At 36.0% G+C, this 13267-nt stretch overlaps 3 protein-coding genes across 3 annotated transcripts; 1 reads left to right on the plus strand and 2 right to left on the minus strand.

Annotated features, from left to right (window-relative positions):
* Positions 1-637: 637 nt before the first annotated feature.
* Positions 638-2703, plus strand: LOC103854389 (prohibitin-1, mitochondrial). The gene is made up of 6 exons (XM_009131325.3): positions 638-727; positions 1096-1282; positions 1515-1631; positions 1710-1880; positions 1966-2178; positions 2260-2703. The coding sequence occupies exons 2-6, from the start codon at positions 1106-1108 to the stop codon at positions 2452-2454; spliced, it is 873 nt and encodes a 290-aa protein (XP_009129573.1). The 5' UTR covers positions 638-727; positions 1096-1105; the 3' UTR covers positions 2455-2703.
* LOC103854379 (NAC domain-containing protein 73) lies at positions 2690-6992 on the minus strand. The gene is made up of 3 exons (XM_009131317.3): positions 5097-6992; positions 4818-5007; positions 2690-3503 (listed from the first exon to the last, which is right to left on the minus strand). The coding sequence occupies exons 1-3, from the start codon at positions 5244-5246 to the stop codon at positions 2938-2940; spliced, it is 906 nt and encodes a 301-aa protein (XP_009129565.1). The 5' UTR covers positions 5247-6992; the 3' UTR covers positions 2690-2937.
* A 2694-nt stretch (positions 6993-9686) lies between these two features.
* On the minus strand, positions 9687-13193 carry LOC103854398 (receptor-like protein kinase 5). The gene is made up of 2 exons (XM_009131335.2): positions 10317-13193; positions 9687-10215 (listed from the first exon to the last, which is right to left on the minus strand). Exons 1-2 carry the CDS (start codon positions 12952-12954, stop codon positions 9821-9823), a joined length of 3033 nt encoding a protein of 1010 aa, XP_009129583.2. The 5' UTR covers positions 12955-13193; the 3' UTR covers positions 9687-9820.
* Positions 13194-13267: the final 74 nt, after the last annotated feature.

Consider the following 13267-nt stretch of genomic DNA (forward strand, 5'->3'; position numbering starts at 1 on the left):
AATGGTTCATGTTATCAGTATAGACTTATAGAGCAACCTGGTTGATTAACTAATCATTTCTAATCGTCTTAAATTCATTTAACCATATAATAATTGAACTAAAAACGAGATAGGAGAATCTACTTTTTGACAATTAACAAATCAAATTACATCACTAGTATCCAGTATTAAAATATCTGGCGTTGCGATCGAATAGTTTAGGAGATACAGCCAAGACTATCTTCTTCTTTTTTTGAAAAATGAGTTACCAATTTTTAAGGAAAGGAGACAAAAAGGTGACACATAACAGACGCGGCGACACTCGGAGGGTTTGGTCCGTTGTATCTTCTGCGACTTGAGTCGCCAACTGTTCGGTTGCATGTTAAGCGGCAGTGACATTTGTACATGCCCTTGTCATAACCCATAAACCCATTCTCAATCAAGCTCATCCATAAAGAATGTAATTGACCACTTTACCCCACGGAAGGTCGATTAGAAAGAGAGTATAATTTAGATCCTTAATAATTGTTCATCATCCGAATTTGTTACGTGGACCTATGTACTATTAGAGTTATCGAGTTTTATAATGGGCTTTCAATCTTTGGGAAACTGGGCTTCATCTATAACGTGGGCCCAAAGTATTTTTTAACCGGAAAGTTCTACTAACTACTAGCCAAGGTTTAAACCCTAAACCCCTTTCTCACGATCTTCCCCTCTCTTCTCTCCGCGACATTAGCAAAGTTTTGAGGTACGCTTGTCTCCTTTCTCCTTCTATGTCTTCTCCGAAATGGGTCTGTATCGGTCAAAGTTCTTATCAAAATTCTTAATTAAGTAAAAAATTTAGGTGGGTGAGATAGTTTTCTGCTCGAATTGACCAACTAATCGATGCTATAGTGCCAAAGATGCTGTTTAATTAGAAACGTTCTGGAGATAACCCTTGCTTAAATTTGCAATCTTTTAATGATTTGCTTTTGTTACTTTACAGTTAGTCTTGCATTTGCATAGAGTGTGTAGATCTGTGTCTGAAAATTTGAGTGTTTGTTTTGTTAATCTGTTCCGACACACCTTAAAGTTTGTTTTTTTATTTTATTTTTAACTTTGTTGGATTATTCCAGGAAAAAAAAAGATGAATTTGAACAACGTGAAAGTGCCGAAGGTGCCAGGTGGGGGTGCAGTATCTGCGTTGCTTAAGATTGGGATTATCGGTGGGCTTGGTCTCTACGGTGCCACACACAGTCTCTACAATGTTGACGGGGGTCATCGAGCCATCATGTTCAACCGTTTAGTCGGTGTTAAAGATAAGGTTAGTTAATGTTCTTTTTGAGTTTCCAGTGGATGTAATGTAACTTTCTCTCTCTTTTTCCACTGAATGTTCCTAGATCTCATGCGGTTAGGTTGATTTGTTTAACTCTGTTTATCATTTGTGAAAGCTTGTTGTTTTGCTCTTCTCACTGAGCTTAGTAATAGTCTTTCTTATTTGACAAATATTCACAAGTACGCGGTTAGTAAAGTAATCTTGTTATTTACGCACGCAGGTTTACCCTGAGGGTACACACCTTATGGTTCCTTGGTTCGAAAGGCCTGTCATCTATGACGTTCGTGCACGACCTTACCTTGTTGAGAGTACTTCCGGAAGCCGTGATCTCCAGATGGTACTCTTCTTAAAACTCCTCCCATTTTGTTAAGTCGACAAACTTCTTCTTAAGCACTCTGTGTTTTGAAACTTTCAGGTGAAAATTGGGCTGAGGGTTCTCACGCGTCCCATGGCAGACCAGCTACCTGAGATCTACAGGACCCTTGGTGAGAACTACAGCGAGAGAGTTCTGCCTTCTATAATCCACGAGACTTTGAAAGCTGTTGTTGCTCAGTACAATGCTAGCCAGCTTATCACTCAGAGAGAGGTATCTAATTAATTGGCTCTGTAAATATATATGCATATTCTTTTTCCATTTCCTTATTGAGTCAAGTTATCTAATCTATTTTCAGGCGGTCAGTAGGGAGATCAGGAAGATTCTGACTCAACGAGCAACAAACTTCAACATTGCTCTTGACGATGTCTCCATCACGACCTTGACTTTCGGGAAGGAGTTCACAGCTGCCATTGAGGCAAAGCAGGTGGCTGCTCAAGAGGCTGAGAGGGCTAAGTTCATCGTTGAGAAGGCAGAACAAGACAAGAGGAGTGCAGTTATCCGCGCTCAGGTAAAGAGAACATGTTCTACATTTTCCAGTTACCTTAAGTTATGAGACCGATTTAAACAAATGTTCCAATGCCTTGTGTAGGGAGAAGCCAAGAGTGCTCAGCTCATAGGTCAGGCAATCGCAAACAACCAAGCGTTCATAACGCTCAGGAAGATCGAGGCGGCTAGAGAGATTGCTCAGACCATAGCACACTCGGCCAACAAGGTGTACCTGAGCTCTGATGATCTTTTGCTTAACCTACAGGAGATGAACTTGGATGTGAATCCAAAGAAGTAGAGAGAGGCTTCTCAAGTAAACACATGTGTGGTGGTTTGTGTTAGTCTTTTCAATTCTCTTGCATCCTTTGGAACAAAAGCTTAAGACCTTTGGATTGTTATCTACTATTATCCCAAGCTTATAACCTTCGTCCATTAAAAAAGGAAGAAGAAACTGTTTTTGCTGAACGAGTCAAATGTAATAAACTAGTTTTTGCATTAAAAGGTTGCCGATAAAATATCTCAATGAATTAATGTACCAAGAGACAAAGTGAGATCTTTGTACATTTTTTCATGATCAGTCCAAGGAATTAAACTTGTATATAAAGCAGTATAATCAAAAAGGGAAAAATATAATGACAAAAACAAAAGTTACGTATATAGTATTGCAATGTAAATTTAAATTATTTTTAATGTATTTATGTGTGTACTATAGTATATATATGCTTAGATTATAGACTTCTCTTATTTTTTGACCAAGCATATAAAAGTTATTCTCATATTTTTAAGGGATAAATGCTTGAGAATCATGAACCAAGTGGTTCTGTATCCCGGTTTGATTAAACGAGATGATCGCTGGAATATTGTTATAATACTCACTGGCTCCAGCTGACCCTCCATTTCCTTTAACGTTATGAAGATCGTAATGAAGGTGGCGACCACCAGCAAGGTGATGGGCGTGGCCATGAATGTAAGGCCGCTCCTTGGCAGTGGCTGCGGCAGCAACAGAGCCACCGCATTGGCGTGGTTGAGTCTGGTAGAATACTTTGGAGACAACTAGCTCACCTTCTTTCTCTTCCTCGTTGGTGCCAAGATGATATTGATGCATGACCCAATTAGTCTTCTCCGGTTTCTTTTGTTTGCCGTAGTTTGTGTAGAGCACCAAGATTTTCTTGTAGCCTCTTACTCGTCCTCCAGTGAGAACAGGACGTGTTTTTCCGGTCTTGTGCCACCGTGTCTCGCCACCGACTTCGGAGTCAGTGTGGACTTTACGTCGCTTTCTTGTTCCCGTCGTGTATGCCTTCGACGGTCGGTGGAAGAAATGACGGACCGTCCCGTCCTTGTTCACACCTATATATGTGAACGTTAGTTAATGTCTATGTAATTATTACTGATCAGTTGGCATTTTTTAGACATAATTTAATCAGGTATTACACTCGTTGAAGAAAAATATAAGAATGACATTATAACATCAATTTGATTGGCTTCGCACTCTATTTCTATTTGACATTTTTGTTACTTTGAAAATCAAAATAGTTTGTTACAGTTCTTTTTTGTTTTTGTTTTAAAAAACTCTACTAGCAGTCGAAAATCAATGACGAAAAAATGGAGAGTCAAACCAATATGATATAAATAACCGGGTTACTTTTCTTTTCTTTTTGGTAAAAGGAAATATTGCATGGCTTCAAAATAAGTACTATAACTAGATATTAACCCGCACATCCGTGCGGATATATTTATATTTTTAATTAATATTTAAAATGTAAAATATGTTATAAAAATATATATCTAATATCATTTTTATGTATATAATTTTTATTTTGAAATTTTATATTTGTTAAAATTTGTTTGATGACATTGTACAAATCATATATTAATGAAGTATTTTTGTTTATTTATTTTAAATGCAACATCAATATTAATAGTTTAATTTTAAACATTAGTTTTATATGAATTAATAAAAAAAATTATTAGCTTCTTTGTTTATAAATTTTTATTCACAAAACTTTTTTTATGTGAATAAATTAAATTATTTTTGTTATATTTTAAAATATTATTTATTTAATATATTATATTTTAGTTTAATGTTTATTTTTACTAAAAATATCAACATAAAATGTTACAACCAATAAGATATTCTTTATTTTGTTTTATATAAAAATTTAATTTGATAATTTAAAAAGAATTGGGCTATACTATTTAATTTCAAAATTAGTTACTGAATTATATATAATATAGTGTATGTTTAATATGATAAACAGTTAAATGATAATTACTTAATGACAATATATTTATGTTTTCTTAGAAATGTTATTGTTTAGATGTATATTGTTTTTGTTAGGAAAATATCATATATGAGTAATTTTAGGATGTTTAGTTAAATTTCTAATGAATGGTCTAACATAGACTTGTGTATGATATAAAAAATAGAACGAGTAGATATTCGCTAAATGTACGAAAAGTTTCATTTAATAAGATAATTGTGCATTAATGTTCTTTAAAAAGTAGATCTATAATCTATTTATAAAGTAAATGATTTGTTCTTCTTTTATGTCGGTAGTTTAGACCATATTAAGACAAAAAAAACTTAATATTCGGTATTAAATAAAAGCGAATAATTGTTGATAGGATTATAGTATCTTGGAAGAAACAACATAAAATAACCTGGCAATTTCTCAGGATGGGTATAACATATGCCGTTTTCGCCGTCGATGGTACGAATAAACTCATCGATGAGAGGATGAAGCTTTCTTGCATCGTCTCTTACCTTTCCTTCAAGATGCTCCAGTACCTCTTGATCCGTCGGATCGAACTTCACTCCGGCAGGCAGTCCGGGCAAGTCATGGATCCCCGCCTATATACAGCATATTTTGTTCATATCAATCACTGATTAGTTTCCAAATCTATAGAGCTGGATAAAGCTAGCTAGAGAGAAAGAAGAACCTGTTCATGAAACTTGAATTTATGGCAACATGAAGGACACGTTTTGTGAGTAGAGACTTGCAATGAGGCTGCAGGAGACTCAGCCGCTGTTGGAGAAGGAATGATTCTTTCAACGGTCTGAACATCGCTACGGTCATTGCACCAAGTCATGTTGTTTTGTGTATCTTAGTTTTCTCTCGTGCATTACCTCTCTTCTCTTCCTCCACACTTCTCACAACTTCATTAGAATAAACAAAGGCGTGAGAGAGAGATAGAGAGAAGGGAAAAAGGGTTAAAGATGGCTAAAGCATATGTTTCCTAAGTAGAACTCTTTGAGGTTATCGTGAGAAAGAGGAAGGAATTGAATTCTTGTTCATCACTTTTTAAGCTGAGTTAATTGCTCTTTTTTGCCCTTGATATTAACTTTGCACTATCCATGAGAGAGAAAAATAAGATATAGCTATTATTAAATCTCATTTATAATGTATACGAATGTACTTGTATGCTATATAGTAAGAAAATATTATTTTACGACTTAAAAAGTATGTCTAAACAAGGAAGCATACATGCTAAGTAACAATGATAGGGAGAGGTACACCTACAACTTGAAAGTAAAGTGTAAGTACATTTAACTATGAAACTCCCGAATCTTTAGTTTTACATTTATCTAACATTGATAAAATATTGGAACTTTTCTTGTTTTACAAGTATATATATGCAGATACATACTTTGGAGTAAAAAATATTTAATTAATAGAAGGAACACTACATTCTTTTTGTTTTTATACAATGATATTCAGAATATATTTATTAATAATGGATTATCGTAAGAAAAAGAAGAACAGATTGCTTGGGTTTTAAGTTTGGTTTGGCTTCTACATGTCATGTATGGTGTGTGAGAGAGAAGTAGACAATGACCGATCGAACAAAAAACATATGAAGACAAAAGAAAACAAACATTGTGAAAGAATATCTGGTCGTATTTTGACAAGAGAACGTTCCTTATTTGACAAGAACATTCTTAAGTTATGGTCCAAATTACGTTTATCTGGTCGTATTTTGTTTGCGCTATATATAATGCATCATATAAAACTATATATAAAATCTGCAAATTAATAAATTTATTATCTGCTAATATAAAGATAGCTGTATAGATTATGATCTAAAATGAATATAAGATGGAGTGGATTTGGGGCAAGGTGTTGCTGCTGGTCTGTAAGAGCTCATAGAAACAAAATAAGAAAAAGAAGTTAAGGTCCAGTGTCAACCTAGAGTGTATGCAAAGATATTACATAAGCTTATACTTATAATTTACACCTGTATATACATCTTTTTCTCAACATCTCCATATGTATAATGTGCATCTACTTATATAGTGAAATAGTGTACTAAGGTAGAGTTATATTATATCACTTTGTGGCATGAATTTGTCAGTGTAATTATGATATATTAATAATATATAGAAACTGAATAAATAAAAGTAGGAAGCTGATTTTTATATATCAAAAGAAAAAGAAACTTAAAAGTCAGTCATTATTCTATTTCTTCACGTAGACTTCTCATGCATAACAAGGAACCTCGACCTTTATTTTTTCTTTTTGTATTCTAATTTTGTTTCTAATCTTCTCCCGTTGATTTTGAAGACATTAACAAACTAAACAAAAATAGATGTTACACTTATGTAGGTTTTTTGTTGATAAAAACACTTATGTAGTTATGTGAGTCCTTTACGAAAATTTGTGCTTTGCTTGTTGTTTTCATAGGTAGAATCGTAGCAATGTGTCATTCAAGAAATCCAATCACATTATGTTTGGTTATTTAGTAAAATACAAATATAACTTTATGCTTACATCCACCACCACGACTATATAAACTATGAATTCACTGTTATTACAAATTACTATATATAAGTATTAGTGTAATACATCATGTAATTAAATATATATATATATATATATATATATATATATATATATATATATGTTTTGGAGGGAAATCTATTGAACATGTAGCCCCTTTTGAGTCGCATTACTAGCCCTCTTTTTCAAAAAAAAAAAACAAAAAACAAAAAAGAATGCAAATCCGTTTACAAATTAATATGGTAATGTGTCGATTAGGTTTGGATATTTTATCATTACCCATATCCAAACCTGATTAAGAAAATCCAAACTGAAATAAATAACAAAATATCCAAACGAGTATTGAATTATTAGAAATTTAATATTTGAAGCCGAACGGATAATATCAAAATCCAAATGAATATTTGAAGATAATTAGACAAATATATACTGAATCTGAACTAAAATTATCCAAACTTAATTCGATATGTAAAAATATCTAAACTGATTTTAGATTCTGAAATACTAGCAGATCTGAACCCGACCGGCCAGGCCTTAGGTCGATTATGACTCAGTAAAGGTTGGCTATAGGGTGGACCAACCATCAAATGTTACAAACTTAATCATCGCGTTAATTAGGCCTGGACGTTCGGGTCTTCGGATCGGGTTCGGGTCGGTTCCTTTCGAGTCTGGATCTTTCGGGTCCTAAATATTTAGACCGAATAGGTACTTAGAAATTTTCGGTTCGGGTTCGTGTCGGTTCTTCTCGGGTCCGGATCGGTTCGGGTCTATAATTAAAATACCAATAAAATACCCATAATTTTTCGGGTCCATATCGGGTCCGGGTCGAGTTCGGGTATTTAGGATCTGAAAAAGACATGACATACCCAATTCCATCAAATTTAGTTGATATTTGTCATATATATCTAAAATTTTACAAAATAACCTAAATGAAACTATTAATAATTAAAATAAAACATTTTTAAACTCTAAATTTTACATTTTAAAGCTTCATATTACTTAAACAATATTACAAAATAATAACAAATGTTGTTATCAAAAGATATTTCAACTAAATCATAAAATAATATATATAAAATAGAACACAAAAACATTATAGCTTTAGATATACATGTTTTTAAGTCGGGTACAAATCGGTTCTTATCGGGTCGGGTCTATTCGGGTCGGTTCTTTTCGGATACGGGTCTATTCGGATCGGTTCTTTTCGGTTCCGGGTCCATTCGGGTAAAAACAATTTATACCCAAAAGGTACTTGTAAATTTTCGGTCCGAGTTCGGGTCGGGTATTTTTGGGTCGGTTCCGGTTCGGGTCTTTGAGTCCAGGTTAAAATGCCCAGGCCTAGCGTTAATTAAAAATATTTTTAATATCCAAACATCTATCTTATTAAAATCTATCTTATTAAAACTCAAGTACAAAATTGGAGTGTTTGGAGACTTGAATAGGACTTTTAAAAATTTGGAGTGTTTGGAAACATGGATTGCAGTCTTTTAAAAAAATATATTTTTGTTTGAAAACAAAGATAGTAGTATTAAAAAAAAAAGTAATGGGCTTATGTTTTTTTAAAAAATTGAAAGTTATCTAGGCCACTTTTAAAATATACCAAAATGGGTCAATCTAATTCCCTAAAAAAAAATTTTCTAAACTAACCATAAAACAAAATTTAAACTTTATATACATATTTCAAATCAAAATAATAATTCAAATTTGATTTATATCAAAAATTGATTCAAAAATATACATATATTCAAAAATGGATTTTTACTAAACTATTTTTCAATAACCATTATAAAAAAATATTGTCAATATATATAAGAAAAATATAATACAAAGCCCAATTTGAAATACCAACTCAAATTATGGTTTTCATATTTCATATTAAGTTTTAAAAATATAATATATGTAATTATTTATATGATGGTATGTATAAAATACTATTAATTATATGATTACTTATATGATGGTACATATAAAATACGATTAATTCTATGATGATAAAATACGATATATAATAATGACTAGGGATGGGCTTTTGGATACCCATACGGGTTTAGTTCTGATCGGTTTGTATTTTGGGTTTTCGGGGTCAAAGATTTTAGCCTTATTAGAATGTTTCTAAATTTTGGTTTGAGTTCGATTTGGATCTTTGCGGGTTTGGTTTGGGTTTGGATAACTAATTTAAATTATTTTTAAAGTCTTAAATCATTATATATTTTAAATTTCTCAAAATGTATAAATAAAATAATATATTACGTATAAATTTGAATAACATATGTCATAATACTTAAACTTAACATATCAATTGGCTTGATTTAAAATTTTGGATACGAAATCAATAATTATTTTAAGTATTTTTGGTGATTTGAGTATACTTTAACTATTTCAGATATTTACTTTTGACTATCTATATATATTTTCAAGTATTTAAACCAATTTAAAAGTATCATTTTTGATGTTTTATATACGTTAAATCTAAAAATAATTAATATATATAAGTATATAAATCTATTTTTAGATAAATTCGGATAACTAAATACTTCGGTTCGGATCAGATTCGGTTCTCTAAATAACAAAATTTTGAATAATTAGAATATTTAATCAATTTATGTTTGGGTTTGGTACTATATCTTTGGATCGGTATCGGTTATGTTCCTCGGATTCATTTTTCCAAATCTTAATAATTACATGAAAAACAAATATCAACATATTTTTCAAAATATACACCCGCGCGCCTGCGCGGGTCAAAATCTAGTCATAGCATTAAAAGCTATTGCCTAATCAGAAAGCTCCATTTTTCTGTTTCTGATTTCTTACAATTCACCTAACCTAATACAAACCAAATAACTATTTCTGGCCCAGCGCAACTCATACCGGCCCATATTTGAATGCTCAAACGCTGTTTACGTCTTCCACATAGTAAGGCGAGAGTTTCCCACTGCTCTTAGAGCGTTTGGACGCATTTGGACCGCTACTAGAAACAGCACTAGAGACTTCTTGAAGCATGATCACGACTTTTCTCATGGAAGGTCGGTTTAGAGGGAGAGGACTCGTACAGAGAAGACCAATGTGAATGAGTTTGCTAATCTCTTCTTTGAACAGATCAAGTTTGGGATCGATCACCGATTCTAAACCGCTTTGGTCAAGTGTAGTGCACACCCACTTCACCATATCTTTATCTCCAAGTTCTAGATCTGTTGGTTGCTTCCCCGTTACCAACTCCAAAAGCACGATACCAAAACTGTAGATATCACTCTTTTCATTCACCCTGAGTGTATATACGTATTCTGCAGAAACATTAGAAAGAAAAAAACTATTAACGCACCAATATCATTTGAAACATTATGTAAATGTATGGTTTTATCATTTTATTGTTATGTTATCATACCTGGTGCAATGTAACCGCAAGAACCAGCGATTCCAGACATAGCTTCTGGCGATTTAGTACCGCTCATTTGACCGATTGTTGCAATGCCAAAGTCAGCTACTTTGGCTCCATAATCTGCATCTAGCAATATGTTACTAGACTTCACGTCACGGTGCACGATCGGAGGAACACAATCGTGGTGTAAGTATGACAAACCCTCAGCTGCGTCCAAAGCGATCCTTAACCGTTCAGGCCAGCCCAACAACACCCCGCCTTTGCAGTGGCTGTGTAACACATCAGCTAAGCTCCCATTAGGCATGTACTCGTATACCAACAACTTGCAGTCCCCGGAGCTGCAGCAGCACCACAAGCGCACAATACTCTTATGCCTAATCGTTCCAAGCGTTTCCACCTCTGCAGCGAAAACGTCTCTGTTCAACGAATCGTCTTCCCCTCCTTTAGCCGTTTTGTTTAGTTTCTTCACAGCTACTACTACTTCTCCGCCACTAAGCTCCACTCTATAGACTTTACCGGAGGAGCCAGATCCGATCACGTTCCGTTCGTCAAGGCAATCAACGATCTCATGCTCGCTGAAATGAAGCTTGTGGAAGGATCTCCACTTAGATGCGGAGAATCTAGCGCTCTTGGAGGCTCTCATCTTCTTGCAGTTGGCGATAAACATAACAACCCCAACGACGAAAACCATACAGGCGAGTATGAAAATCGATAGGAGAATCCAGACATAACCGATGTTTTGAGACCGTGTGCTCTTCTTCCGACAACGACTGTCGTGATCATCGACGCACAAGTCATGGTTTCCGACAAAGCTAGAATCGTAGATTTTGTTAGCGTAGAGAGGAGGCACTCTCCCGGAGAGATGATTATACGATAGGTTTATAACGTTGAGCTTCAGATTCTGGAGCTCCGGTGGAATCTCACCGGAAAATTGATTGTTTGAGAGATCGAGGTAGTTAAGAACCGGCAAGTCTCCGAGCTCTCTAGGGACTTCGCCGGAGAGATGGTTATTAGCTAAATTGAGCTCGTTCAGATTCTTCCAACCACGAATTCCACATGGAATCTCGCCGGAGAGCTGATTAGAGCTGAGATCGAGCCTGCTCAGTTGCTTAAGCTTCACCAAAGTACTAGGAACCTCGCCGGAGAAGCTATTTTCATCTCCGGTGATCTCGATGAGTCCGTTAAGCGATCCGATTTCGCCGGGAATCGAACCTGAGAACTGATTCTTTGAGATTCTCAGGTTAGATAAATTCTTTGCACCGGCGATGGACTCAGAGATTCTTCCGGTGAACGAGTTCTCCGAGAGTTCGAGCAGCGACATACGAGGCAACCCCCAGAACTCTTCCGGAACGTGACCAGAAAGCTTGTTATTATTCAGCCTGACACGTGTCAAGCTCCTGCACTTTCCAAGATTTATCGGTATTTCACCGGAAAAAGAGTTCCCTATAAGCATGAGAAACTCTAGCTTCCCTCCTCCGCATATATTCGCAGGTATCTCGCCGGAAAACTGATTATACGAAAAGTCCACGAACTGCAATGGGGAGCTCGCCCCGAGTTGACTCGGTATCTCCCCTGTGAGTTTGTTGTTGAACAGTTTTAGTTCCGTTAACGTTTTGGAGCGAGTAATGCTCTCCGGCAAGGGCCCTTCGAGCATGTTCTCGAAGAGGTTGAGCGACTCGAGGTTTAACCGAGTCAAGCCGTCGGGAATCTTCCCCGTCAGCTTGTTCATCGACGCGTCGAAACTCTTTAGCATCGTCATGTTACCCATCGCCTCCGGTAACACGCCTGAGAACGAGTTGTTGAATATCTCGATTTGCTCGATGCTTTTCAGCTCCGTGATCCAACTCGGGACAGACCCGGTGAGTTGATTCATCGTCAAATCCAAGCTGACCAAGTGAGTCAACCGGGACAGAGCTTGAGGCACCGGACCAGCGAGGTTGCAGCCGGCGAGCCAGAGAACACGAAGCTCCGTTAGATTACCGAGTTGACTCGGGATTCTACCCGGTGAAAATAGATTGTAAGCGAGTTTGAGTTCTCTCAGGGTGGATACGTTTCCGAGAGAGGCGGGAATGGTACCGGAGAGGAGGTTTCCGGCGAGGTTTAACTTCTCGAGCTTGCGGAACTCTCCGAAGCTCGCTGGAATCGTATCTGATAAGTTGTTCCCGGAAACTTCGAAGTGTCGGAGGTTCGGCAGCGTGAAAGGAAGTGACTCCGGGATGGAACCAACCAAGAGATTCTCCGACAAATCGAGTTGGCTGAGATTCCGACACGATGTAAACTCATCGCCGGAGAGCGAACCGTTGATGGAGTTGTTGTAGAGAGAGAGGAAAGACAGCGAAGGAAGACGGCAGAGGACGGAGGGGAAAGGACCGACGAGCATGAAGCTGGAGAGATTAACGGAGAAGACAGCTGACGTGGCGTCGCAGGTGATGCCGCGCCAGTGGCACGGAGTGACGTCGTTTTCGGACCAGGAAGATAGTGACTGGGCCGGGTCAGATAAGCCCAGTTTGGCTTGCCGGAGGATGGTGGCATCGTGGTTTAGTGAGAGGCATAGATACGTTGAAGAGAGGCATAGGAGGAGGAGGAGAATAAGACAATAAAGCATTTTTACTAGTAAGATTGTTTTTTTTTTTTTTTCTCTCATGCTTATGTGACTTGTGAATCAAACGAAATCATGAGTTTTAAAGGTTCAGGATTGTAGAAGCAAAGAGGGAAGCGAACACTGTGACAAGACATGTGTGAGACATGTTTTTCAAAAAATTGAGAATCAAACAGTCAGCTATTATATGCATACATGTGAAATCTACCACAGTATTTACTATTTACATGTAATTCATCAGAAAACTCGTGAGTGATGAAATTAATAGTTTAATACGACAAATTTAAATAGCTATGTTGTTAATTTTATTGATAAGTTAATAAGAATGATTAGTGAATTATTCACATGAAAAAAGATA

This window comes from Brassica rapa, chromosome A01 (genome assembly GCF_000309985.2).
Source record: "Brassica rapa cultivar Chiifu-401-42 chromosome A01, CAAS_Brap_v3.01, whole genome shotgun sequence".
NCBI classification, from domain to species: Eukaryota; Viridiplantae; Streptophyta; class Magnoliopsida; order Brassicales; family Brassicaceae; genus Brassica; species Brassica rapa.

What these genes read in the sequence shown, in the direction of transcription:
- LOC103854389 (XM_009131325.3), top strand. Translation starts at nt 1,106, where the DNA reads ATGAATTTGAACAACGTGAAAGTGCCGAAGGTGCCAGGTGGGGGTGCA. An exon ending in TAGTCGGTGTTAAAGATAAG is followed by an intron (nt 1,283 to 1,514) that starts GTTAGTTAATGT and finishes TTACGCACGCAG; the next exon opens with GTTTACCCTGAGGGTACACA. An exon ending in GTGCAGTTATCCGCGCTCAG is followed by an intron (nt 2,179 to 2,259) that starts GTAAAGAGAACA and finishes TGCCTTGTGTAG; the next exon opens with GGAGAAGCCAAGAGTGCTCA.
- LOC103854379 (XM_009131317.3), bottom strand. Translation starts at nt 5,246, where the DNA reads ATGACTTGGTGCAATGACCGTAGCGATGTTCAGACCGTTGAAAGAATC. An exon ending in AATTCAAGTTTCATGAACAG is followed by an intron (nt 5,008 to 5,096) that starts GTTCTTCTTTCT and finishes TGCTGTATATAG; the next exon opens with GCGGGGATCCATGACTTGCC. An exon ending in CCATCCTGAGAAATTGCCAG is followed by an intron (nt 3,504 to 4,817) that starts GTTATTTTATGT and finishes TCACATATATAG; the next exon opens with GTGTGAACAAGGACGGGACG.
- LOC103854398 (XM_009131335.2), bottom strand. Translation starts at nt 12,954, where the DNA reads ATGAGAGAAAAAAAAAAAAAAACAATCTTACTAGTAAAAATGCTTTAT. An exon ending in TTGCGGTTACATTGCACCAG is followed by an intron (nt 10,216 to 10,316) that starts GTATGATAACAT and finishes ATGTTTCTGCAG; the next exon opens with AATACGTATATACACTCAGG.